Below are 27,905 nucleotides of genomic sequence, written 5' to 3'. Positions count from 1 at the left end.
TCATTTTAAAATACCTCAATTCAATAAAAGGCCTAAAAAAAGCTTAAATATACGTTTAATAGAGGCATATTTTGAAAATTACAATGAGATTAATTATTATAACGTTTCAGACTGGTAATTGTCAAACTAAAAGCCTTTTTTCGAGCTCATGAATTTACCCTTGCAAGCTCTGTCTACAGTGCTGATACAGATTGTATAAGCTATTTCGGTCTAATTAGATATATGACCAATAAATTGATTTCTAAACATTGAATACCCTTGTAATTGGATGGGGTTGGAGTATGGGGGTGAGTGTGGAAGTTGTCAAAGTACAGTCGCAATTAAATCGAGATTCGTGTTTTCATTCTTAAATGTACGTAGTATCTTTCTCTCAGAATGTACTTTAGATCGCGTAATCAAGTGTAGCAAGTAGCCATTGAAATAAATATCCACTGAAGTAGGTAGTCACTGAAGCCAGTATCCACTGAAGCCAGTAGCCATTGAAGCCAGTAGCCATTGAAGCCAGTAGCCATTGAAGTATGTAACCACTGAAGCCAGTAGTAATTAAAGCCAGTAGCCACTGAGGCCAGTAGCCATTGAAGTATGTATACACTTATGCATGCAACTATTATAGCCAGTAGCCACTGAAGTATGTATCCACTGAAACCTGTAACCATTGTAGCCAGTAGCCACTGAAACCAGTAGCCATGGTAGCCAGTAGCCACCGAAACCAGAAGCCATTGAAGCCTGTAGGCATTGTAGCCACTGAATCCAGTAGCCACTGAAGCCTGTAGCCAGTAGCCACTGACACCAGCAGCCACCGGTAGCCACTGAAACCAGTAGCCACTGAAACCAGCAGCCATCAGTAGCCATTGAAGCCAGTAGTCACTGGAGCAAGTAGCCATCAGAAGCCACTGAAGCCATTTGCTATTGAAACAAGTAGCCACTGTTTCATTTATAGGCACCTGCAGCAATCACAATTATTGCTCATATTTGGCTTAGATTGGTGGATGGTGTATATTAGTGAAATGTTGCCAATTAGCTTTAAGGACATATTGAGACAAATAATAATGATTACATGTATTTAAACTATGCCATGCACTCACATCTTAGATCAAAAACAATAAGGAGGTTCTTTTTAAAGTTTATTTCAGTAAAAAAACATTTAATGATGACATTAGCAATAGCAACAACGCATTTTCCTGTTATCATCAAAGATAATGACAAAAATGATGTAAGTAAACCACAAAGAATTTGGCAATTTACAAATCATGAAGAAGAAAATAGTTTCGATCAGACAATGAGCACAAGTTTGCAGTTTTATAAGAACCTGGCAAAACATGTTGTTATTGTACATTTTACACTGAATCTTGCATTTACTCAAGCTCTAGGCGTTATCACATCCTACACTATTATTCTGACAACCAAAATGTTATTAGTGGTCAACATTATATTTTGTCCAATGAGAAGTCGGTATTTCTCAAATATTACAAAACATTTTTTTTCAGTAAATCAGCAGTCAGCCGGTATTGATTTAATCAGGTGAAGCGGTAGATATAAACAGTGGCTGACCCAGTTAGTGGGTGGTGTAACAAATTTAAAGCAAATATATACTTTTGGAAACAAAAGTAAACTGCATAAACAATTCAAGGAATGGCAATATATAAAGTTATTATAACCTTATATCTTAGACTGGTACCCATATTTAACAAGACTAGGTTTTTTTGCAATAATTTCAGTTAAGTGGTACTAAGACGCTTTCAAGTCATACTTTTGTACCATAGGTGGCAGTAAATCAGTGAGAGATGATGGAAGAAATCCCAAACTCTGATTGATATTACCACCTATGGTTTGAACACATCAAACACGTAAAACAAAACAAAAACCCAGAGAATTAGGAATACAAATAAAGTTAAAGTATGCAGATGTTAAACGCATTTTCAATCTGATTAAAATCATTTTCTAAATTTACATTCGCACCAGCCAGGAAAATCAGGGTACTTCAGTCAGACTGACGCATGCTTATTTTGTGGAAAAGAGGTACATATAAATTAATCGCATTCAAGTTAGTTCTGGACTGCCATAATGACACAGACTCTAATTCTTAGCAACAACTCATAGTGCATGCTTTAGGAACAACAATTCGCCCACAAATTCCTCCTGTCAGATTGCTAAAAATAGCTCAGGCCAAACCAGCTTGATCTTGTGTTTTTTGTCCGGTTCCAATTTTAAAACGTGTGACTTACAGGAAAAAACAGTCAAGCAAACTATACTTAATTCAACCTCTTGGAGATATTTTTTTTAATATACATCAGCACCAAATGTTAATTCTTAGGTTTGGTTTAAGTTAGTCGAAATATTTATTGGTTGGTCAATAATTCAATCCAGTATTTACTGTTGACCAATCAAATTGCTTTTTTATGCACACTATCCAATAGATTAACTCAGGATACTTAATCCAGTGCCTTACAGTGGGCTACAGGCGCTCAAAATGCAAGCTGCGGTGGTATTCAATATGCAACTTGTGGCCATACATTATTGACTAAAGTAACTATATAGGTCAGTTATTTATATCACGTAATCCGATTAGCTATATCGTTCTTAGAGCCATTTAAGACCAATACCAAATAGCAACCCTGACCAACTTACACTGAAAGACAACAATTGACACTTGAAAATTCATAAATTACTAAAGATACAGTCGAATCTCGTTAAGTCGAACACTTATATCTCGATGGTATGGTTATGTCGAACTTGTTTTTCAAATGTGCTAGGTTTAGATGTACATTTGTTGTGTTTCGTTTATTTCGAACGTTCGTTATCTCGAAATTTTCCCGAAGTACTTCGACATAGCGAGTGTTCACTTTTTTTTCTTTTTTAAATGGTTGGCATCGCTGCTCGATTACTATATAAGCTTTAATAACATTTGAAAAAGGTTGTTTCTCTAGAACAAATAGTTCACTTGACGTTTTGGCCTTAAGAGTTAACTCAACGATTTGTACAAATAGTTTACTTTAGTTAACCTTTTTTGACGTTTTGACCAACAGTTTTTGCCTAAAAGTTTACTACAGGATGTTTTCAAATATATTCACTGTGGAATAATAAGTTAGTATACAGGTACATTTTATTGTGTTGATTTTTCTTGGAGTCAAAGACCCAAAACCATGCCAGCCAAATGACGCTAAACACAGAATCAAATTGGTTTGGCCTCAGCTGGTAAATCATAGATTGCAGGGTTAAACAAAATGCATGTAACATGACTATACAACATGCAGATAGCATGGCTGTACGAAATGCTAATTATAACTTCATTAATTGCTTATAATATAACCTGCATAGATGATAAATTGAGATCGACTGCTTTCTACAAACAATGGGAGAAAATGTGCACGTATGTAAGTTTGATATTATAATGGTGATATTGAAAAGCTCAAGAGAAATATAAAATATCTATATGTACTTAGTAAGGGGAAATTAATATTGCACTCTGTTTGTATGAAGCTTTTTCAAATAACTACCTGTACATGATTTGAATGTCGGTATCTCTTAGTTGTATTTTACCTGGGACAATTACATTACTATAAAGAGTGTTATTATCATAATAATTGTTTTTAACTAATAATTTGATTGAAATAAGTTAAGTTAGTATAATAAAAACATTCATAAGAATTTTAAAGCTGCACTCTCACAGATTGGACGTTTTGACAACTTCGTTTTATTTTTTGACATGAAACGAGCAATTTTATTGCGAAAATGCATGGAAACCAGTGATATTATAAGACTGCTGACAAAAAATCAGGTCGCAGGTCTTCATATTTACGTTCAAAAATAATACTTCATGCATTGTTCTTAAAGCTAACATTAGTTTTCCAACGTAAAAATGCGAAAAAGTGAGATCTGATCTTTTGTCAGCATTCTTATATCAATTGCTTTCAGATATTAACTTAAAAATTGGCTTATTCCGAGACGAAAAAGGTTGTCAAAACAGTAAATCTGTGAGAGTGCAGCTTTAAATGGCGACATGTTGCTTTGTCTGTTATTATAATACTTAACCAAGTTTTGGTAATTTAATATAAAAACGTTTTGTTTTTTTTAAATTAATCAAAAGCTTTGAACACAATACGATAGACGAGGTATTTAAAGTACATGAGAAAATTAAGATTAAACAAACATGGTTATATCTCCAATTTAAAGTACACATGTCAGCAGTTACAACGGCGTAAAATTAAGCTAAACCCGCGAAAGTTTTTTATGGTCGATGCACTTTGACACTGTATCCAAACAAATAAAATAAAACTTGACAAATTCAATTAAAATGTCATAAGCCTAACAAATAAAAATGTGGTTCCGGTTACCTGACGAGCCCTTATTTTGAGTGCCGACGACCCTTAATTTGAGTGCCGACGACCCTTATTTTGAGCCCGGACGACCTTTAATTTGAGTGCCGACGACCCTTATTTTTAGCCCCGATGAGCCCTTATTTTGAGCCCTGACGAGCCCATATTTTGAGCCCCGACGATCCTTAATGTAAGTCCCGACGACCCTTATTGTGAGTCCCGACGACCCTAATTGTGAGTCCCGACGACCCTTATTGTGAGTCCCGACGACCCTTATTGTGAGTCCCGACGACCCTTATTGTGAGTCCCGACTACCCTTATTGTGAGTCCCGACGACCCTTATTGTGAGTCCAGACGATCCTAATTGTGAGTCCCGACGACCCTTATTGTGAGTCCAGACGACCCTAATTGTGAGTCCCGACGACCCTTATTGTGAGTCCCGACGACCCTTATTGTGAGTCCAGACGACTCTTATTGTGAGTCCCGACGACCCTTATTGTGAGTCCAGACGACCCTAATTGTGAGTCCCGACGACCCTTATTGTGAGTCCCGACGACTCTTATTGTGAGTCCCGACGACCCTTATTGTGAGTCCCGACGACCCTTATTGTGAGTCCCGACGAATCTTATTGTGAGTCCTGACAACAATTATATTGAGTCCCTACGCTCATACCTTAACTGGTAAAAAACTTATATCTATTATCACTGGAAATATTAAACATGCGGATCTATTATTCGTACAAAGTATTTCAGTTTACTTGTAATGTGTTACTTTTTTTGCAAAATTAATGTCAGAATGTGTTTGTATATAAACAATACAATGAATTACATACTGTGATAGTGATTGTTATTTTCCGTGTTCCAATTCTTTATCATTATTTATTATGTGTTTGCTAAGGTTAGTATTTCGTTTTCAGTTTCTTATTGTGAACAATTATACTAGTATATAGTTATCACATTTTATGTTGAGTGTATATCATACCTTTATTGCAAATCGAATTGTGTTTTAACTATTATAGTATAGTACTTATACTTCGATTGACAATACATTTTATTGTTATATTTGCACATAAAATATAATTATATTTGTCTATGCTGTATTGACGAGACTTCCAATATATATCAAACTACTTTGTACAAAATAAAAATAATTGTCAAAAATAAAATATTTTGCCTAATTTCCTAGCCTGATGTTGTTGTTGTAGTTGTTGTTGTTGTTGCAGTTGTTTCTGTTATTGTGTTTCAGAACGTAACAGGAACCACACCATTATTTTTATTTGGCCTTAATATAAGTCGCCCCATTGTGTTTATACGGTTATTGCTTATTGTAAGTGAACGCTTGGTCTGAAATAGCCTTAGGGTAAATACCATAGAAAAGTAATGTTATCAAAAGTGTTATTACAATCATTACGATTTATGTGCAAAGAATTGCAATTCTTGAACAATATACTAGAAAGGAACCAATCAATGATATTGACATTATGCGTCTATCAACTTGTTTTATACAACAATTATTTTAATCTTTTGGCAGCATTTAATGCTCAGATGTAGTTAGCCACAAAGTGCATTTACTAGGAAAGTCCATCAGAGTGTTTTATACCACTATTACACCAATCTTTTGGCAGCATTTAATGCTCAGATGTATTTAGCAATTAAGTGCTTTTACTATGAAAATCCATCAGAGTGTTTTATACCACTATTATTTTAATCTTTTGAAAGCATTTAATGCTTGGACTAAGTATTACAAGCTGCAACGTGCTTCTACTAGGAATTATCCATGAGAGTGTTTTATACCACTATAATTTTAATCTTTTGGCAGCATTTAATGCTCAGCTGGCCCCAATTTCTCGAAACTTCTTAAAATAGTTACTTAAATTAGATTTTTATAAATAAGATATGGTTTATTGTGATAACCATAAAAGTATTTCCTATTTATAGACTTATAATTCTTAATGAAGTTAACACTATGTGAATTAACGACAAAGAAAAATTGTGACATTTGCTTAATCCTGTTATAAGGGACTTAAGGAATTTCGAGAAACATGGGCCTGCTGTAGATGTAGTTATCTGCAAGACTGCTAATTTGGTAATCACATAAATACAAGGCACTGTACATATCAATATAAAAAAATCTATGAAGACCACTAGCTTCACAATATAGCACATTTATGTGTCTTTCTAGGTGCCGTTCGTTTTATTTTTGGTTCTATCACCGCCAATATGGCTTTGTCGAAAACGTCCTTGAGACCCTGTTGCGTTAACGCGCTACACTCGACGTAACAGTCCGCGTTCACTCTTTTAGCTAGACGAGCGCCTTCTTCTGGCGTCACTGGCTTTTGTTTACGTTTTTGTAACTTTTGCCGAATTTTTTCATCCTCTCTAAGGTCTATTTGGGTGCCCACGACTATAAACGCGGCGGTTGGATATTTCGTTTTCACTTCCGGTAGCCATTTTGTTTCCAAGTTTCTCATGGTATCCGGCATTACAACGGAATACGCCATGAGAAATATTTGTGTTTCGGGGTAAGACAGGATCCGCAGGTTTTCATATTCCTCCTGAAATGTATGCACATGTGATGAAATCATTTTCAAACAGTTTGGATAATCATATATTGGAGAAAAACAACAACAAATTTAGCAGATGTTGCCAATCACGACAAGCACTACAGACGTGTGAATGACGCATGTAGAATTTATATTTTATTTTATTTTAATCATTATTAGTTTTTATTTATTTTATTTTATTATTTATTCATTTTATTCATTTTTTTTATTTTATTTTGGGGGTTGGGGGTTGAATTAGGATATCATTCATAGTGCATTCGAATGCAACTAAGTCGTTAATGCAATATATAATATGGTAGCAAGTTCGTTGGAATGTAACTCTAGACATTTTTGCCATCACCCCATTAATATTCTGATTGTTTTTAGCTAGCTCATGGTGTGTGGAGCATGAGGAGCCGACAAATAAGACATGAACATTCTCTGGGCATGTTTTAGGTCGGCCGTATTTCCAACCCCCGTAAGTTGTAAGGCATTTAAAACATTCTCCTATTATGGGCTCAAAAAAGACAAAAGCAGTCAGATTAATGCTGCAACAGACCTTCATTTGTTTTCATAAATCAAGTTTTAGTTTAAACAAGGTTTAAAGGTTCAAACCGCTCATTTTTCAAGTGTTTAATTTTGCAAAATATGTATACTTTAATTCACTTGAAAACACCGTACTGTAAATGTATTCGTCCACTTGGGACATGGCCTTCTAGATGTTTAGTAAATAAATCTTGAATCTATAAAGTATTGAAATGTTCATTTCCTTTTTCGTGTGTGCTATCAAAATAACCTGCTATCACCGATTAAGCTATATTCATACAGTCGAGCCCCGTTGGTTTGAACTCCAAGGGACCATGAAAAAACCTCGAACCTGGGTAAATGTAAATTCGAGCCAAGCGGTAATGCTTTCATTTAGTATAAAGAAATCGGCCATAAGTCAAGTTCGAGCCAACGATGATTTCGAGCCAAGCGAGTTCGAGCCAACTGGGTTAGACTGTATTTGCATTAAGAAGAGTTGGAAGCACGCATTGTAGGTTGAGACAAATATCTTTTTTATTTAGATGCATTATCATGTTTAAATCATTTGAAATAAATGTTCAAAACATAAAAAAATATTTTTGTTTACAGATTCAAAAAATATTAGCGATATAGTGCAGCTTTTTAAACGGGACATATATGGCCACGTAGCTATTAATTAACAAAAATCATAAAGGCTAATATTATCTATCTGTACAAAGATGATGTTTATTTTTCTTGCTTTGATCATTAAAGTCAAATGAGTTAAACATGATAATTCATTAAAATAAAATAAACGATATTTCTGCATCTACCTATATTGTGACCCTTAAAGTCGTAGCTATGCAGCATACGTATGTATTGGATATCTGTTTATGAGACCACTGTTATATTAGTTGAACATTGACATTACTATTGTCCTCACGTGCTTATCCTAACCCACTACTTAACAGACAACGGAACTAGACCCTTTCCTACGAACAAAACAATCGATTGTTATAGTTAGTTAGCCTTAAAAGTCATTCAAGTGATGTTGAAACAATACATGAACGTCCGTGCTCACGCTTTCAAGAAATTAAAACCACATGTCATGACAAACAAGTGTTTTTCCTGTTTCAAAATTGAATGAGAGATTTCGAAGTTTAATTAAAGATGCACTCGTACTCCAAAATAGCTAATAAAATGGCAAAACATATGTTTTCACTGTTTTATGCATTCATTATGCTGCGAAGAAGTTGGTCTTGTCAAGATTTTGTTTATTTTTAAAGAAATTCATTGCTTTTTTATTCATTAACGTAGTCTGCATTTATCAAATTGGGGAAACAAGTAGTTTTTTGGGGAAAGGAGAAACAGCCTTGTGAAGGCAGTAATTGCACCAAAAATCACTGAGACCTATTATGCTTAATAAGGACTTTAGAGAAATATTGGCCCGGTCATTTTAATGGTCTGAGGATAGATGGGCGATTTAGGGTATTAAAAGTACTCTTGGAAAAAGTCTCAAGTCATACGTGTATGTACTCTGATATATAAACCATCACTAGAATACATTCTATGGACAAACTTCAGTCGTACCCCGTTGACTCGAACTCGCTTGGCTCGAATTCTTCGATTGCTCGAACTGGATGTAAAATACCGATTTATTAAAACTGAAGGTAAGCATTCTCGCTTGGACAGATTTTTCCAAGGCTCGAGTAATTTGTGTCGGCCCCTGGGACTTAGAACCAAAGAGGCTCGACTTTATCTTATTACATTTGGTCCAGAAATATCCGAAACTGTTACAAAATTTATTACGGACTCATGAATACAACATGTATTCCATGATGAAAAAAATAACAACAAAATGTATTGCTACTCAAAATATATTAGTTATATGAGACTTTAGTTACAACAAAATTATATTACAACAAACGAATAATAAACATACAAGTTGAAGAAAATAAATGTACTTAAATTGAAAATCAACAATAAATTTTATCTCAATTTAAAGATAAACTAAAACAAGGAAATTAAAATAACGTTTACTATCATGTATGCTTAAGAAATGGAAGTAAAATATCGAGTATCACTGCGGTCAGAGAGGAGGGGAACTTAAAATTATTAGCCCTCATTTCTAGCTTATGTAAATAGTTAAAATGCATGCATATATAAAAGAGATGACACTCCGCTCTATTTCTTCATGATTTTGTCCCAAACGGCTTGATATTAAGCAAAAAAAGTATTAAATTTGAACCAGACTGGACGGTAACATCACTTTAACATTATAAAAGTAATTTGTGTTGGGATTATTTTAGAATCAATCGAATCGCATGTTTTGCCTATGTAGTCTCGTCATGATGTTATCAGAGTATATAAATTGTAAGTGTTTATTTATTCCAAGAGTACCATTTAGCGTTTGAAAGCTTAACATTAAAGAAATCATGAATTTCAACATAAAAACGGCGATATATTGACAAAGGGATGCTTCAATATTGATACGTTTTGACTGAAGAATGTTTCAACATTACGACGTTTTGACTAAGGAACGTTTCAACAATAGGAACATTTGACTAGCGAATATTCTAGACTTTAGGCATTTTGACTAAGGAACGTTTCAACATTGGGGCGTTTTGACTAAGGAACGTTTCAACATTGGGGCGTTTTGAGTACGGAACGTTTCAACATAGGGGCGTTTTGACTAAGGAACGTTTCAACATTGTGGCGTTTTGACTAAGGAACGTTTCAACACTGGGACGTTTTGTCTAAGGTGCGTTTCTACATCAAGCCATTTTAATATGCTACCAATGATGCTTACCTGACCGGCGGTGTCAAAAAGACCCAGCTGGTAGGACGTCCCTCGGACCGCCACCGTGACTGAAATATAACACATAAACGTTTGCCAGGGTTCAAACAATTACATAACATATAAACAAAAATATAATGATATACTGGATTTATTAAGGTTTAAAAGCGTAAGGAATTTGCACTTTGATTGTAGAAAAATTGTATGGTAGTCAAGGAAAATTCTTATCGTTTTGAACATTAATTCATCTACACTAGTAAATAGCTAATATATATAGAGAGACATGAAGTTACCATTGAGCGTACTTAACAGAATTATTAAGTTCAATATGTTTAGGAATAAAGGAGTAAATATGTTTAGGCATAAAGGAGTTCTTATCAAAATCATATCGTTACGTTCAACGTATATCGTTATGCTGTGTTCATGTTCACCAATATATATATTTATTTTCAAATGAGAAGGCAGTATACATAAACTTTTCTAAAACATTTATTTCAGTAAATCAGGTATCGGCAGTTCTTGATTTTAATCAGGTGAAGCGGTAGGTATAAAGAATGCTAGTGGGTAGTTTACACAAAATAATGTAGACAACTTAAAATGGTTAAAGGTTGTTAGTATGTACTTACACACAATAAATGGTTATGCGACTGAGTCCCATAATACTACATGTATATATTTTGTGTTTATACATATTAACAACCTTTCATCATTACTAACTGTTCGCGATTATAAAGAATCTAATTTAAATGACATTCAACCTAACCGAAAGAAATGCATACATAGGTGTATAAGTAGGTATGTCAAACTGACCATAACAAAGCAGCCACTTTCATAAGTATGATATCTTACGATATTCTTTATTCTTAAACATGCTATGCTATCAATATATTTAGTTATGAACGGAACAGCATGACCAAGTTGTGTTAAAGCATAATGATATTAGATAAGTTTAAACTGGTTTATTTTACAACGATTGTGAAACAAGTTATTGCAACATTATATTAATTACTCTCGTTGGCACGATTTTACGCGAGAGTGCGGTCTTATGTTGTTGGGGAAACCTAAATACCCTGAGGAAAACCACTTGTACAGCTAAGTGACCTCAATTCAAACTCACATGCGTTTTAATAATAAAGACAGGCAATCCCTTTCATCACAGAAAAACATTGAAACAAAATCATCCCACAGAAACGTTATTACAGAGATCAGTCGAGCCCCGTTGGCTCGAAGTCGCTTGGCTCGAATTCAAGGTTGGCTCGTACTTATAAAGGACCGATTTATCTATACTAAAGGTAAGCACTTCCGCTTGGCTGGAATTTCCGAGACTCGAGCTATTTTCGCCTGTCCATGGGAGTTCGAGCCATCGGGGTCCGACTGATTGAAATAAAAAAAGCCAAAAAAACCCACACAAAATAGCTCAGGAATTTTATTCTCTAACGCATTTTCAGCATTTCGGTGAATCAGTTTCATTTATAAGCAAAACCGCTAATAATATACCGAAATGAAGAAGTTCACTTCCTAGTGAACATGACGTATGTACCGCAAACACAACTTGTATGCATCGTTTCACAGAACGCTTAAAAGTTTCACAAAAATGCTTAAGTAATTACTCAATATCTTACACAAATCACTTAACTACTTACATTCTAGAATGATTTTGTTGTTGGAATTACCCCGCCCCCTCCTCCTGGAAATGCTCGCTGAATAACCCGATATGACGAGGGTAACAAAGGTTACCCCCAACCCCGTAGCAATTTCCATTTTCTCACGAATATCTTACTGATTTGACAATACTTTTGATAAGGTTTGGTTTAGAAAAAAGAGTTTCACTTGGTTAATAGCTTATTAATATAAGTTGTACTCAACTGTTGTTGTTGTTTGTTTTGTTTTTCTAATGATTTAAAGAGTTAGTTAAAATAAAGGATTTAATAATGGTTATTTTATTTTTCAGAAAGTAAGAAATAAATCCCAAAATGTTAAATTACAAGAGTTTATTGTCATTCCTTTTACAGTATATACAGAATAATATAAGTGTTCTCAGTTGAGTTAATACTTAGGGGACAATCAAAAGCTACGGGCCAGGCACTTATGCATCAAACATGCTCACAAATCAAACACTATCAAACGCCTGGTGCCGGCCAATGTTACGATGAAATATGGAATGAATGGGGCACCAGGTCACAGAGAAACCAATATTTGCTCCACTGGGAATAGGAAACTATGGATTTATCATCATAATTCCAGATACCGGCCTGTGTGAATATAGATCTACTGCCAAGTAGATTCTGTAGACCTTATGAGTTTTATGTTTTTTGTTTGTTTTGTTTTATGATCCATGAAAAAAATCCTCGAATAATGGTGTTGTTCATGGAAGACAGTTCTTCGTATTCTTAGGATTCTGTTATACAGTCGAACCCCGTTGGCTCGATATCGGTTGGCTCGATTTCCGCGTTAGCTCGAACGTGCAAACATTCCTGCTTGGCTCGATATTCGCGAGGCTCGAAGTATTTTGGCCGGTCCCTGGGATATCGAGCCAACGGGTCCCTACTGTATGAGATAAATGTATTTTGAATTGATAGACTATACAAATGGTTTTAAATGTCATGACTGTGTCGTTATTAAATGTAACACATCAATTCAAGTGTTCTTCATACTCAAATAACGTACAGAATAATAATGTTAACGGGTTATATTTAATTACGATTGGGAGATGGGAAAAGAAAATACTCGTGGACTTGTTTCAAATAAGGCAAATATGGAAGCGCTAAGTGGACTTCCAAATCTCCACTTCACGTTCTCAATGTTATTTTGTTTACTTAGTAACATATTTGCCGAAAAACTACGAGATAAGGCAACGGTACGTTTCCATAAGAATTAAGAAAACATAAATGTCTTTTAAGCAAACTCGTCTTAAGGATAGATCGATGGTCCTATAACGAGTTCATACTACTAGCAGAAAATGCATTTTTACGAAGATACATATAAGTTCACTGTACATGGCATTGTTTTTCAGACTGGTTATACATATCTTGAAATCATTAACAAAAGAATGATCTCTTAAACATAACGCAATACATGAACCAAACGACCACATATTTACATATCGACTTTATTAATATGTACATGAATACCAAAATGCAATTATGATTGTGTGTGCAGGGGTTGATCTGCGGTGAACCTTTTCCAGGACAGCACGCTTTGGCGTATACAGTGTATGCATGTTTAACCATTTACAAGAACAATGCACAATATACTGTGTTTAAATGTATACGAAACTTCGTGTACGTGCACTTCCTGTTCATTGTTATCTCTCTTTTCAGCTTTTTTACAATGTAAATATTGAACTATGAATCCTTGTGGTATATTGTCCGCGTCATGTTTTATAGTCAAGTCAACACAGTTTTATATCAACAGTGTTGTCCTAGAATGCTTGGCTTTTTTCATGATCTTTCATCTTAATGATAATAGTTTACATTGGAAAATATTGATCGTTGCATTCTCGGTTCATTATTAGGTTTTCGTGATCATGATCCTGTTCTTATCATTCCTTCCTTCATTCCTTCCTCCATCCCCCCTCCATTCCTTCCTTCATTCCTTCCTCCATCCCTCTCCTTTCCTTCCTTCATTCCTTCCTCCATCACTCCCCCCATCCATTCCTTCCTTCATTCCTTCCTCCATCCCTCCCCCCTCCATACCTTCCTCCCTCCATCCCTCCCCTCCATTCCGATCTTCATTTCTTCCTCCATCCCTCCCTCCATTTCTTCCTTCCTCCACCCCTACCCCTCAATTCCTTCCTCCATCCCTCCCCCTCCATTTCTTCCTTCATTCCTTCCTCCATCCCTTCCCCCTCCATTCCTTCCTCCACCCCCACCCCCCTCCATTCCTTCCTTTATGCCTTCCTCCATCACTCCCCCCATCAAATTCTTTCCTTCATTCCTTCCTTCCCCTCCCTCCATTGTTTTCTTCATTCCTTCCTCCATCCCTCCATTCCTTCTTTCATTCCTTCCTCCATCCCTCCCCCTCCATTCCTTCCTCCATCCCTCTCCCCTCCATTCCTTCCTTCCTCCACCCAACCCCTCCATTCCTTCCTTCCTTCAGTCATTCAGTTACTCATTCATTCCTGCAGTCATTCATTCAATTTATATGTAAGGCCACAACAAATTGATCATTTGTTCTACGGATTTTGCCCAAAAAAAGTAGGAGCGAGCGAGCGAAAAAAAAAATACTTTTTTTTAAATTTAAGGCAAATCAGAGGCGAGCGCAAGGCGAAAAATTAAAAAAAAATTAAAAAGTATATTTGTTACCAAATTTATCATACAGTTATGTCAAGAAATGCTTTTTAATTGCAAACATATGTTCAGTTATTAATGAAAAGGTTTTGATTGTATCACAGTGACATGTAAATCTGTCTCAATATTTAACAAATGGCAATAAGGTCCAGTGCTTTACTATTAACTTCAATTTAAACGTGGATTATTGTAAAGACAACATTCCTCATAGTAACATACAATTATTCGAAGACCAAAAAGAAAACTATTGTATTCATTCCGTAACTTACTATTACAAAAAAAACCATTTTAGACTTGTAAGAGTTATTCATGATTTGAGTATTTCTAAATATTGGGTCAGGTCTAAATTTGAACCTCTTGAAGCACATGATTAAATTAGTGTCAACTACTAGTGACTTTGACATTTCAGAAGATTGAAAATGTAAATAACACAGAGAACATATCTAAAAAAGACACTATGGATTAAATTGCGGGACAACATAAATGAAGCAGTATCAAACAAATCTGCAAATGTGGCACCAGTCATTATATTAGAGCAGGTGGTGGAATAAAGATATTTCCCTTTAAAGAACCCGCCTTTACCCCGAACCTATGGTTTATAGGTCCGTGCCTTGAAAAAGAATATCATGTCGGCCTCCATAGCTTCAATGCCCATAAGAAACAGGCCACTTTAATTACAGGCCATTTTATACAAATGGATCAAAGAAAACAAGTGGATAAAAACGAAGAATTGAGAAAATTAAAACAGTCATTTTACTTATAAAAGGTTTTATTTTCTGACTTTACTGATGTTTTTTTTATACTGTATGTAATGCACTAGTCAATTGTAACCACGCCCCAAGGTCCGGGGAATAGCGGGGACTTTGATTTTCAGTCCAGCCAACCCCGGGTATATCCACTGCATTCACCCGGCACTGTGGGGCCACCTGGAAGGTAAAAACTTGGCCCATTTCCCCGACTATCCCTGGTATACCCCAGGACCTGGGGGGATGGGGGCGTGGATTGACTGGTTCATAAATTCAATGTACAGGCTGTTCTAAAACATTTACAAGTCCTTCTATTTTTATCTGTTTATAACGATTATGATTTATATGAAAACTGAGAAATGCATTTTAGAAAATTTAAAAAATAACTCACCAAAACATGTTCAATTGTGTTAAGTCGTGTGTCCGTGTATTTTAATATAAGTTTTGCACTCAAAATCCGATTTAGTTATTATTTAACACAAAATTTTGAGTACAAAACAATGAATTATTTAAAACACACATAGATAATTATTGCCTTCGACGCTGTGAAACTATTGTTGTTTACTGAAGACTGTAATCCATTGACTTTGACACTGATTTTCATTTAAAACGTGTATTTTACATTACAAAAACTGAAAGTAACCCGAAAATTAATACCGGAAATAAATAACAACGGTGCGTCCTGCAAAATATTCCCGACAAAAAAAACTGTCAACAAATATCGGCTGTTTTGCGGTTACCCGGACCTGATTTTGTCCTGACACGAGGAAATTTTGCTCGCGAAGAATGTAAAGCATGGAAATACCTTCAAAAAAGGCGAAGTTGACGTTGAAGAATTAAATTCTTAGTAAAAGAACTTCAGAAAGTAGAGGAAATTCAGAAGTAAAAAAAAAAATAATATGCGCGGCCAAATAGTAAGTGCGGGCGCAAAAAAAAAGTTTTTTTTATTTTTTTTTTCGTTTTTCGAATTTTAGGTGCGGCAAATCCGACGAACAAATGATCATTTTGTTGTGGCCTAATCATTTTATTTGTTATTATTTATTTTATTTTATTTTTTTTTTATTTTTTTTTGAGGGGAGGGGAGGGGTAAGGTAGTATATGGTGGGTCCTGACAACGTTTTAGCTCCTGTAGTATTTTGTAATGCTATCCGTATAGGCAAATAAATACATGCCTATTGTAATAGTATTGTACAGTCGGTTCAAAAGCATGAGCTTATGTTGTATGTTTTGTATCTTGCCGACTCAAAATAAAACTTATCTTACGTACAAAATAAACCCATTTAATGATTTCTTGTAAACAATAAGGAACGGTCGGTAAAAAGGCATACACATTGTGGTACCATATTGTGAACATTTTCAGACTGTAACAATGAACCTTGACGACTTTGGAAGTTTTGGAATTGTTTTATGCTTTAAATACGTTTAAAGATTTTGGCCATGTTTTAAAACAGAGGGTGCTGTAAATGAGGGACAGGGAGAAATTGGCACATTGTATCGGGCCGTGGAGAACTGGAAAACTATGATTTGACAGGAAATACTAGGAAATTAGTTTAACTGAAGTGATATTAGGTTTGAACTATCACATATGTATAGTGTATATGCATTTATAATCATTTATAAGTCCTTATCAAAATAAAAGAAATGACAGGCTTGGGTATTTTATTATAAAAAGGCAGAAATGAGGTCAGAAGGGTGCGACCAAAAAGGCAGGGTACATCACCCTTCAAAAAAACTTAGCAAAAAGGATATTTAGTGGTCAGCTTAATTGTTTGTCCCATAAAAAGCAGTATATCTCAAGTTTATTTTAGTAATTATGCAGTCAGGCGTTATCGATTTTAATAAGGTGAAGCGGTTTTTATAAACAATGTTTGGCCAAGTAAGCAGAAAGTTTTCAAAACATTATAAAGAACACTAAAAACAATAAAGACTTTTAGTTTGTCCTTACACAAAATAATTGGTCATGCGACTGTGTCGCATCACATCATGTATTTTTGACAGTACATACTAACAATTTAAAGCATTTCCTATGTAGAGATTTACAGAAAAAAAATCAAGGTATTGTTTTGCACAATACATTATTAATAAACATTTTTTTTCTACAAACGCGTGTGATTATGCACCAGTCAATTGTAACCACGGCCCCCAAGGTCCAGGGAATAGCGGGGACTTGGACATTCGGTCCAGCCAAGCCCGGGTAAAATCCGCGACCTGTGGGGACGAACTGTAGGTAAGGCCCATCCCCGCTTTTATATGGGCGCGATGACGAAATCACCGCATTCACCAGGCACTGCGGGGCCCACATGGAAGGTAAAAACACGACCCATTCCCCCGACTTTCCCCGATATACCCCCGGACCTGTGAGCCGTGGTCACAATTGACTAGTGATTACTTTAAAATAGCGATTGTGAACAGCATGCTGTATGCAATACGGGTCACAATAAACGTGAAGTGAAATTATCGATCAGAAAATTAAATATTTTGCTATGCAAATAAAGCCGTCGTTCATTTGAGGTTATACAAAACACTTCAACACACTAAACACGAAAACAAACCCAAGTGCAGGTTAATTATAAATCCAAATAATTTATAATGGCTTTTAACAAGATTAAAACCTGACTAATTCTTAATCGAAACAAATTTAATTCGAGTGTAAATAATTTAGATATGACATAACAACATGCTTTTAACATCAAGTTTGAAATGCTTAGTAGTAATGGTTAATTACTTAAATCGAATCCCCAAACTGTTGTTTACGAAATGTTTGTGTGCTGGTTTTTATTATCTTATAAAAACCGAGCGTTGTATCATATTTCAAAATGAGTTTTTCAGCAGACAATCCTTATTCAAATAGTAAACATGTAGTGTACCATTTGATGACTCAGATAGGATGTGAAGTGACATTTTAGGGACGCATTCAATGAAAATGTCTTAAATAAACACACGCTGATAACGGTACGAATGTTGAAATAGCAACGATAAGTACGAAATATGTGTCAATGGTAGAATTTAAGATTATATTGTACGTTTTAAAATCATAACATTTTCCCATCACTATTATACAGAAAAAAAACGCCATAAAAACTAGAAAGAATATAACTTCCCCTAATAGTACATGATTACCCCATTACATGAAGCAGTTAAGCGAAAACTTTTATACGGTCTTAAAGCTGCACTCTCATATATTGTCAGTTTTGACACTTTTTAAAAAACAATAAGACTCGGAATATGCTGATTTTGGCATCAATAACTTCAATTCAGTCATATTAGATAACTCGCTACAGAATAGATCTCATTTGTTTGGTAAACTGCCGAAAATATCATCTTTCTTAAAGCTTTAGGAACGCTTTAAGCCATAACGTATCAATTTTCAAACTTAAATATAATGATAAACCGCAATACATGTATGATCTTTTGTCAGCAGTCTTATATGACTAGTTTCTAGATATTTACGCAAAAAATAAGCTCATTCAAAGACAACAAATAACAAAAGTTGTCAAAACGATCAATGTGTGAGATTGCAGCTTTAAAGCAAAGCTTCGCCAAACTTTTTTCTTGCTTTATACAAATAAATAAGACAAGACAGCCGAGCTGTTTGGCCAGCGGGCTTAATTAGGATATAAGAAGTGTCCAGCCCTCGCTAAGTAACCACGTTTTATGTAAATGTCAAGATAATTATATCATTATAACACATGTTGAGATATTAATTGATAAATAATGAATGTAATCTCTCTTAACGTCGAGAGTTTGTACATATCAATTACGGTACGGTAGTAGTACATGTATAAATTTAAAGAAAAATGTATTTACAGAAAACACCAGCTCACGTTTTACGCAGAATCAGAAATATGAAAGTAAAATTATGCACTTGAATTATAAATGATAAAAAAAAACGATTGCTATTCTTAAATCTATCTTTTTCTAACAAAATTAGCCGACTTAACTCACTTTCGTTCCGTATCAAAATAGATAGTTGCATTAATATAAGAAGCTAATATTTAAGCACAACTTTCTAATGAGTTATTTATGCAATATTATCAAAAGAATTCATCAAATACGTATGATTCATTCTCAGGGAAAACTGAGATTAAATCGTTCTTATCATTGAGTGCATTCATATCCGATTAGACTCAATAGTCATTATATTATTACCTGCGTAATTATCAAACACCGTCGGTACATATTCCGTCGGAAACCTGTTAGTGGCGTAGCTCATAAGCATGCATGTCTTGCCGACGGCTCCGTCCCCGACCACGACACATTTTATAAACGGTTTTTCTTCCTCGTCGCCCATAAATGTACCAGTGTTTTAAACAAAAAGTATTTTTAACACAGTGTTTTAAAAAAACAAAACAAGTTGAAACTTCAATATAAGTCCAAGGTGAAACGAAATGATTGGTATAAAATTGTGAAAATATCCGATTGGTATTGCAATTTTAATGTTTATAAACACACGATCACGCCTGTTCAACTTCGCTCTATTTGATAATATGAATGGTATTCGCTAGAGCATACATGTATTATTTGTAGCTCGAGGCTTGTTCTAATTATAGCTTCAATTGTATTTCATATCCATCAGCGTGAAATTGTTATTATTAGAACTGACTGGATCTCCGTCAATGTAAATTGTTTACGGCGTATGTTTATGGTAGAACATTGTATACTTTTTATGTGATCTTCTTCCCTTTCAAAGAAAGTAACTATCCTAGTATTTAAATATTTAAGCAGGTAAAAAAAACGACAGACAATTATTTTGGCGCGATTTACTTTTTTCACGACATAAATAAATTTTGCTAACACAAACAATCAGATAGTGATACGATTTAACTCACTGATGGCAGAAAATATCAGAACACACGTCGACAGAGCCGGACTTGAACACAAATTAAAGGAATGGGCGATCGATTATGAAACATATGAACATCCTGGGGTGTGTATGAAACAAAGAGTGACTTTATAAATAGAGAGAATGAACAGGTTATAAAAGCATTGATTGATTGAACTCGATTGGACTGTAGCTTTTAACTGAGTAGTAGGTTATGTTACACTAAATAACGTTTCGTCTTATTTCATATAAAACCTGGTCACAGTTATGCACCAGTCATTTGGCGCGGATTTGACCATCAGTTCGTCCCCACAGGGCGGAGATTTTACCCGGGGTTGGCTGGACCGAAAGTCAAAGTCCCCGCTATTCCCCGGACCTGGGGGGCCGTGGTTACAATTGGCTGGTGCATTATAAGTTATATAATACTGAATAAAGTTTATATAGTTCATATACAACCTGGTCATTTTCAATTGTATATTAGAAGTATTTCTAATATTTCACGTATGAAGACACCATTTCAGTCATATACTTTAAGAAAGAAAACATTTTTTATGCAATTTGCCTATTCAACTGTCGTCACTGTGTGTGTACGTGGGTGCCTGCGTGCGCGTGCGTGCGTGTTGTGGGTGCTGTACTACTGTATAACTCATAAGAGTTCTTTTTTCGACCAAATTGGTGCCGAAATTCGGCTTTAATTCACAACCAAAAAAACAATGTTAGAACACTCCAAATTCACAATCTTAAAAAAATGTTGCTTTTAATGTTTAAATGCAGTCTTATTTTTTTCAATTCAAGATCTTAAGGGTGGCATTGCTTTGTTTCTTTTAAAAACAAATATGGGGAATTCACAATTTAGACATTTTGTCGCTATTTTCACATTTTTAACGGCTCCATTCACAAAAAAAAGGAACACAACACTGCATGATAAATGCATCCTAGGCCGGACAGAGCCTTGTCCTTTAAGCAGAATGCTACTTTATCATCAAGCTGGACAATTGGGTGTCCATCGAGTACTCCGGTCACACCTGCAACAGGTGGCCCGCAGTGCCGAGTGAATGCGGTGGTTTTGTTTTCGCTCCGAAAATAGCGGGGAATGGGCCTTACCTAGGTATCCCGGGGTGCGGGGGCATTTGGCGGGGATTTTACCAGCAGTACGTTTCCGCAGGGCGGGGATTTTACCCGGGATTGGCTGCCCCTAAAGTAAAAGTCCCCACTATTCCCCAGACCTTGGGAGGGGGGGGGATACAATTGACTTGTGCATAAGATATACATATCTCATGACAACTAATATATCCCAGTTGGTATATAAAGTTAATATTCATTTGAGTTAACTAAGCACATGGCATTTGCAAACGATCTGAATAAACTAAAATGCTTTTGAGCCCATCGTCCTAAGACAATTAAGAGGCCCCACACAATCTGTATCTTGGAGCGAAACTTTCAAAACCTAAGAATTTGTATAAACAGGTGAATATGACTCAAGTAGCAGTACGCCCATTTCACCCAAACCGGAAGCCGCTGCACATACATGTTAAAGTTCTTAACCAGGAGGAAAACCTTATCCTCAGCAGAAGCAATTTTAGAGCCAGTGCATGCAAATAACTCCAGAGTATGTCGTGGAATTGCCTTCGAGCGACTCCAAACACATGCTCAAACATTTGCAGTCAAACATGTACGCAGTAAGACTCCTGGAAATTGGAACTCCAGCTAGACTTGCCCTTTTTGGCATCGTCGGTAACCACGGTACTTAATGCCGTTATACTTCATATATACCGTGGGTGCAACTTGTAAACGTACGAAGAAGACGTTTCTGGACTTAATCACGGTAATTCAGCCCAGTGACATTTCATAATGACATTTCATACTCACCCCTAGCGGCCTTTTTAAGCAGTTTTGGTCATATCATCCGTAGATAAGTGGCGGGTCCATGGTTTCCACTGTCAATCCAGGGGCACAGGTTCGATACCCCTTCGCAACACTAAAAGGTTACTTATCGTCTTCCACGGGGACGTTAAATTAGGGGGGAGGGGGGGGTATTTTGTGGCAGTGCTTTGCACTGGTGCACGTTCAAGGTTACATTCTGTCTTAGCACTATGCTGCAAAAATCTAATATGACAAACAATCTTATCGGAGCACCTGTCGAAAGGGCCTTGCCCGAGTGCGAGTTTAAATAAACTTACATACCACCTTCACCCATATCCGCACAGGAAGGGCCAGCAAACGTGTTATACTCCTGGACAGACAAATTAGCGATCATTGTTTTTGTATTGCCAAGCCAGTCACCTCCCATTAAAACAAGATGACATGAGTGTTTTATTCACCCATAAATAAACTGGCCTTCATCAAAGCAAACGTTTTTAGTTTTTGCGCTTTCGGATCAAGGACAGGGGGCCCCCGCCCCCTCCCCCGCCTTCAATTGACATTTTAGTTTACATTCTATGTCAATATTGGAGAAAAAAGGTGAAAATCAAAATGCTCAAAATGCACCATTTTGTAATAGAAATTGCTATTTACTTCTTGAATGAGTACCCTCAAACCCGCCCCCGCCATTAATTTGAACTATTTCAATTTCGGTTTGAGGAATGGTCTGATGTCAAAAGATAGTGCCCCTAAGTTACGCCCTTCAAACGCCATGTCCTGGTTTCGCCCCTGTTTTGTATATATATCTATTTAAACAATGACGAGTTTGCCTCTGTCCTTACCACCAAAATGCTTGCTTTGATCAAGAAAAGGTACCATATCAACATTAGAGACTGTCCATATACGCTTTTTTAACCCTGAACCTTGTCGCTTTGCAACATTCGCCCTATAATAGCCACCTTATGCGATTATTCTCATTTTAATCCAATTCTTAGGTGGAATGCGTCGTCCCGTTTCAACCAGGAGGATATATCGTTGACGTGCACCGTTAAAGTGATTCGCTCCTGTTTTGGACCAAAAATAAGTTTTCTCGGTAGTGCATCTAAAAACACTTATTCAATCATTATTTTACACTATGATCGAAATTGGAGAAGAAAATAACAGTTATAGCATAAAAAAGGTTTTTTTTTGGTTTTAGTGGGGTTCGAACCCGCGCCGGTCAAGAAAAAACGTAATAAACGGCCGATAAGTCCACACGGCCACCAAAGTGTTGGATATGTTGATATGTTAAGGATACATTGATAACATCACGTGATAATGTCAATCAACCAATCACGCAATAAACGATATTTGAGCAAATATCAACATTTGCTGATGAGTTTCAAGCATTTTACCACGGACCTATAAACCAATTTGTTTATAGGTCCGTGAGTTTACAAACCATAGGCGAGTAACTTTAAATTATAAATGAGGTATTTATTCTCTAAACATTATCACACAAAATTCAAAATCCATTTAAACGAAAATTAATAGACGTTTTTAAAGTACCTGTACTCTGCCCATATAGTTGAAATCATTGCATGTCGATGGATTCCTGATCGATTTGCTCTCGATGGGTGTTTATTTTCATTTCCTGTAACCATTAACTTTCTGGCCATATGTAGACATATTATTACAATGTATTTTATTGCGTTTGGTGCTACATGTTTAAGTAATTTGTCCTAGTGTCAACAGTAATCATAGTTTTGTTTGTGGTTCAACACGCGGACGGGACGCTGCTGCCTTCTCATTGGACAATAATGATCGGTTTGATTGACAGGTCGGATCGGTGTATTAGATATGGATGGCCTCACTTCCAAATGTCGAAGCATCCAAATTACATGTTTTCTGTAGCAACCGTTTTTGTATTCAATTTTGGTATTTTGATCACACGTTATTTTAAAAAATGCCGAAGTCACAATTTTTGTAATTACAGTTTCTGAAATTTCGGCATTTTTGCTTCTCTGTGAGATGTCCAATCATGCCCAATTGTTCGACACTTTCCTCACATGATACAACACCATTTTCTCATTGGACTATTTACTCGGGCATTTTGCAGTTAGATGCGGATCGCCCTTATGATTTTAGTTATGTCAGTAAAATTATGAAACAGAAAAAATGCAGCCTCGGCATTTTAAAGTGAGGTCATCAATATACAAAACAGTCAATTTAATTATTTGTGAAATATACATTGACGTCAATTTTTCAGGTATTTACCGTTGAGCAGGCATTACCTCATTTAAGTAATGCGGAAGGAATGTTTGCCAAGAACCTTTTCCTTCGAGACAAAAAGAAACGCCTGTTCTTGTTCTGCGCCCCACACGACGCCGACATTAAACTCAACGATCTCGCGAAACTCGTCGGAGCGTCTGGAGGACTCAGATTTGCAGACGAGAATGTGTTGCAGCAGACGCTTGGTTTAACGCAAGGTGCGGTGACGGTTTTTGGAATAATAAATGACGTAAGCAATGACGTCAGGCTCGTGTTAGACAAACGCCTAACAGACGGTACTTATTCGAAGATAATGTTCCATCCCATGGAGAATACTGCTACGTTATCAATGACGTCCGAGGGATTGGTTAAATTTATAGAAATGTCAAACCATAAACCTCTTATCATAGAGATATCTTAAACGTTGTCTAACGCTTACGTTTTCACTTTTAACCGCATTCGGTAAACCTCGGCCAATTTCATTCGAAAACTACCTCGGATGTATGCCGGTTCATCTGTAGAGGTAGTTCGTAAAAATTTAAATGGTATTGTTAATATAGTTTTAACGTGTACTTTGAATTACTAAGTTTACATTGATTGCCAGTGAAGTCAATTATTGCATAAATAGTTAAGATTTCCAAGAGTAAAGTCATTACGTTTAATGCTAAATTGAAATTACTACGCGATCTATTTATTGTTCAGTTAAATGTAAGGATTTATGACAGTGTTAGCTGTCCATATACAGCTGAGGTTGTTTTCGATGGAAAATGGCCGATATGTTTCGAATGTTGTACCCATTAATGGGCAAATTACACCAAAACGGAAGTGCCTGCTCATTGTTACATGCCTTATTTCATTTAATTGACACATGACCGTGAATCAAAACATGGTTATACCTTGTGTTTGTTTATTTAAGTTTATCAAGGTCTGCCCGCGCCCATTGGCTTAACCACTAGGCCACGGAGACGGTCGTCTACCTTAGACATGTGGCTACCTTCCATATTTATAGTTTTGAAGCTGAATATGAAGCTAGTATGTGATTTCAAAAACAGGCGCAATATGCTGGATCTTCTTGATCTACTTTTTACTGTTTACATTTTCATCGCATCGTTTGTCCTCGTACATAGGATATTGTCATTTTACCGATTAAACATTTTTTTTCTTAGGAGAAACGTAAAAGAAACCTAACGTTTTTCGATGTTTAGTACACAAGTGGAGCTATCTTCCCATATTATGGCATTAGGGGTCGCGAAATCAGTGTAATCTTGAATGCAAATTGGTTAATTGACTATAGAATATATGCAATATTTTTAGTGATCTGTGACCTTTTCTCAATTACCACCGAAAATTGCAATCGGTACACCTCGGCCAGTATCCAACAGGAATTGGCTATCTCGAAGTTTGCCGGAGATGGCCGAGTTGTTATAATCGCGAAAATTGTGTATTGCTAAAGGGAGATAACTCATTTTTATAACTTGTCGGCATCACATTTTTATCGTTGTTGGACACGATGAAAATGGTGAATTTTTGATGGATGCGATTAAAACATTTCGTTTACGCCAAGTATAAAGAAATTATGAGTAAAAAAGTCAGTTAAAACAATATACAACATTTTAAACTCGATATTTTTCGAAACTGAAATTTCCGACGATGTACCTACCCCTTTGAGAGGCTTCAAACTTGAATTTGTTAGGGGGAGAGAGCACCGTACAAATTATCTAGACGATAAAGCAGAATTAGTTTCCCTTGATAAGAAAAGCGAGGTGTATACTGCTGTTTACCTCCATATAGTGTGCCGATTACTTTTTATAGCACACTGGATAGGCAATACCGGTGAATTTAGCCATGCTGGAAATCCCATCTGGCACCCCCTTGCGGGATGAGTTACGCTCGTCAATACGCGACGTTTTACTTCTTTTATTGTATGGTTTATAAACAGGACATTATGGCATTTCAAAAAACTTAAGCACAATTTGATAATTAAAGTGACTCGCTCAAGCATTCAGAACAAAAATTAGTTTCCCCGGTAATGCATCTGAAAATACTTATTTTATCATTATTTTACTCTATGATATCGAAAATGAAGAAAAAAATACAGTTATAGCATAATAAAAGTTTTATTTGGTTTTAGTGGGGTTGGAAACCACGCCGGTAGTCAAGAAAAAATAGAAAACAGCCGGCTAGTCCATACGGTCACCGGGACTTCATCAGAAGTGGTGGATATGCTGCCTTGTTAAGGATAAATTGATAACGTCCTCAAAGACGAAATTTGAGCAATTATCAACATTTGCTGAAGGGTTCCAGCTTTTGGTATTTTTGTTTTAACAATCCATATGATTTGCCACACTTTATTCCGTAATTAAAAAAGTGCATTTTACAAACCATGAGCGAGTCACTTTAAGAAACAAATATCAGCTAAAAAAAGAAAAATCGTCATAAACGCTTATTTTTGAGGAACTTCTAAGACGTCAACAGTGATAAAAAAATTAGTACGCATCAAGAAGTCAGTAAACAACGCCTCGCCGGCTTTTTGGTGAATTGTACAAAAACGCGTTTTCTACGTCTGTGTACCCCAAATTAAAATTTTAGGTATGCCCCAATGCTATCAATTATGTAATTCAGGGTCAGATCTAAAAAAAAACTACCCTCGGGCTAAAATTAAGGTTAACAGTCGCTTAAACAAGACTTTGTTTTATATCGCTGTTGTATCGCAGCGCAGCGCAAGGAAGCGCATTCGCTACAAGCGGGGAACCAGATGACAACAGCTTTTTTGAACACAGGTCAGGTCCGATTAAACCTTATGTTTCGTTTACATGGCGATATTTACCCCGTGGCCAAATTTACGCCGGGGGCAAATATCGCCATATAAACGCAAATAGCCAAATATCCACGGGAGGGGTAAATTTATTCTCTGCGGCAAATTTGTCACAAGTCTGGAGGTTGAGTAAATTTGCCACCGCCGTGGGTAATTCATGTCATCTAAACGCAGCAATTGATTTGCCAATAAAGTATTTCGATTTAAGCAGGGTTTAACAGTAACTAGTTAAGGAAGTAAATTATTATCATTAAAACTTTATTTATCTAACTTTTTAAAAATTATTTCGGCATTCAGTTTCTTCAAATTTTTAAAGACTAAAACAAATTTATTTCATGTGTATGTTTTGTTTTAATACTTTGTTTTCAAGTTTAGCTATATGGAATTTTTGTGAGGCGAATATAATCTCTAAATGGAATGCTAAATATTTGACATGGTCAACTTTGGAGCTTACCAGGCTAACGACGATGGCGATCTCTATCGATTTCTCCTCTCCGTTCAATAGAGTTAACTAATGTGGATAGTTTAGCAAATATTATTCTATTGAAGGCCGATAAGAAATACTGAATTGATCAGGGTTTATTAAGTTGACCCAATTTTATATTATACGCTGCGATGGAAAAATTAGTTTTAGACGATTTTAGTATTTCAGTGTGGATATACCACGTGATAAATTACGTCATAAATGATACGTCGGAAGGCAATGTATTACTTTGAAAGAAGGCTTTAAAACAAAGAAAACTTTTCTTTTTCTTCACCATTTTATATGAAACAAAGGGCAGTATATGCCGCTCAAAGAGCCCCGTATTCTACCGGAGATGATAAGGTGATTAGTTTCCTTTTTAAATTAAATTCTAGATGTTCTATTTGTTCTAAATGCAATTTGTATTAAATGTATTTACCTCTTTTTACATGCTGTATGTGTATCATAAAACTGTAAAACTTTAACACTTCGACGAACCTA

At 35.9% G+C, this 27,905-nt stretch overlaps 2 protein-coding genes across 3 annotated transcripts; one reads left to right on the top strand and one right to left on the bottom strand.

Moving 5' to 3' along the window:
* Positions 1–1,111: 1,111 nt before the first annotated feature.
* Positions 1,112–19,669, bottom strand: LOC128208078 (cell division control protein 42 homolog). Of its 2 annotated transcripts, none has more exons than XM_052911408.1 (3): positions 19,344–19,669; positions 10,172–10,230; positions 1,112–6,870 (listed from the first exon to the last, which is right to left on the bottom strand). In XM_052911408.1, the coding sequence occupies exons 1-3, from the start codon at positions 19,483–19,485 to the stop codon at positions 6,466–6,468; spliced, it is 606 nt and encodes a 201-aa protein (XP_052767368.1). In that variant the 5' UTR covers positions 19,486–19,669; the 3' UTR covers positions 1,112–6,465. The 2 variants fall into 2 exon arrangements, with proteins under 2 accessions (XP_052767368.1, XP_052767369.1); XM_052911409.1 differs by lacking the exon at positions 19,344–19,669 and adding an exon at positions 19,140–19,271.
* Positions 19,670–19,902: 233 nt separating this feature from the next.
* Positions 19,903–25,260, top strand: LOC128208079 (putative prolyl-tRNA synthetase associated domain-containing protein 1). The gene is made up of 2 exons (XM_052911410.1): positions 19,903–20,121; positions 24,125–25,260. The coding sequence occupies exons 1-2, from the start codon at positions 20,026–20,028 to the stop codon at positions 24,545–24,547; spliced, it is 519 nt and encodes a 172-aa protein (XP_052767370.1). The 5' UTR covers positions 19,903–20,025; the 3' UTR covers positions 24,548–25,260.
* The last annotated feature ends 2,645 nt before the right edge of the window (positions 25,261–27,905 follow it).

Source organism: Mya arenaria, chromosome 11 (assembly GCF_026914265.1).
Source record: "Mya arenaria isolate MELC-2E11 chromosome 11, ASM2691426v1".
Taxonomy (NCBI): Eukaryota; Metazoa; Mollusca; class Bivalvia; order Myida; family Myidae; genus Mya; species Mya arenaria.
Note: the sequence above shows the minus strand (reverse complement) of the source record. Positions and strands in the feature narration are given on the sequence as shown.

Bases quoted from the DNA above. Each gene is read 5' to 3' on its own strand.
- LOC128208079 (XM_052911410.1), top strand. From the start codon at position 20,026: ATGGCAGAAAATATCAGAACACACGTCGACAGAGCCGGACTTGAACAC. The intron at 20,122-24,124 runs GTGTGTATGAAA...TCAATTTTTCAG, and splicing joins AAACATATGAACATCCTGGG to GTATTTACCGTTGAGCAGGC.
- LOC128208078 (XM_052911408.1), bottom strand. From the start codon at position 19,485: ATGGGCGACGAGGAAGAAAAACCGTTTATAAAATGTGTCGTGGTCGGG. The intron at 10,231-19,343 runs GTAATAATATAA...GTTATATTTCAG, and splicing joins GGTGTTTGATAATTACGCAG to TCACGGTGGCGGTCCGAGGG. The intron at 6,871-10,171 runs GTAAGCATCATT...CATACATTTCAG, and splicing joins TTTTTGACACCGCCGGTCAG to GAGGAATATGAAAACCTGCG.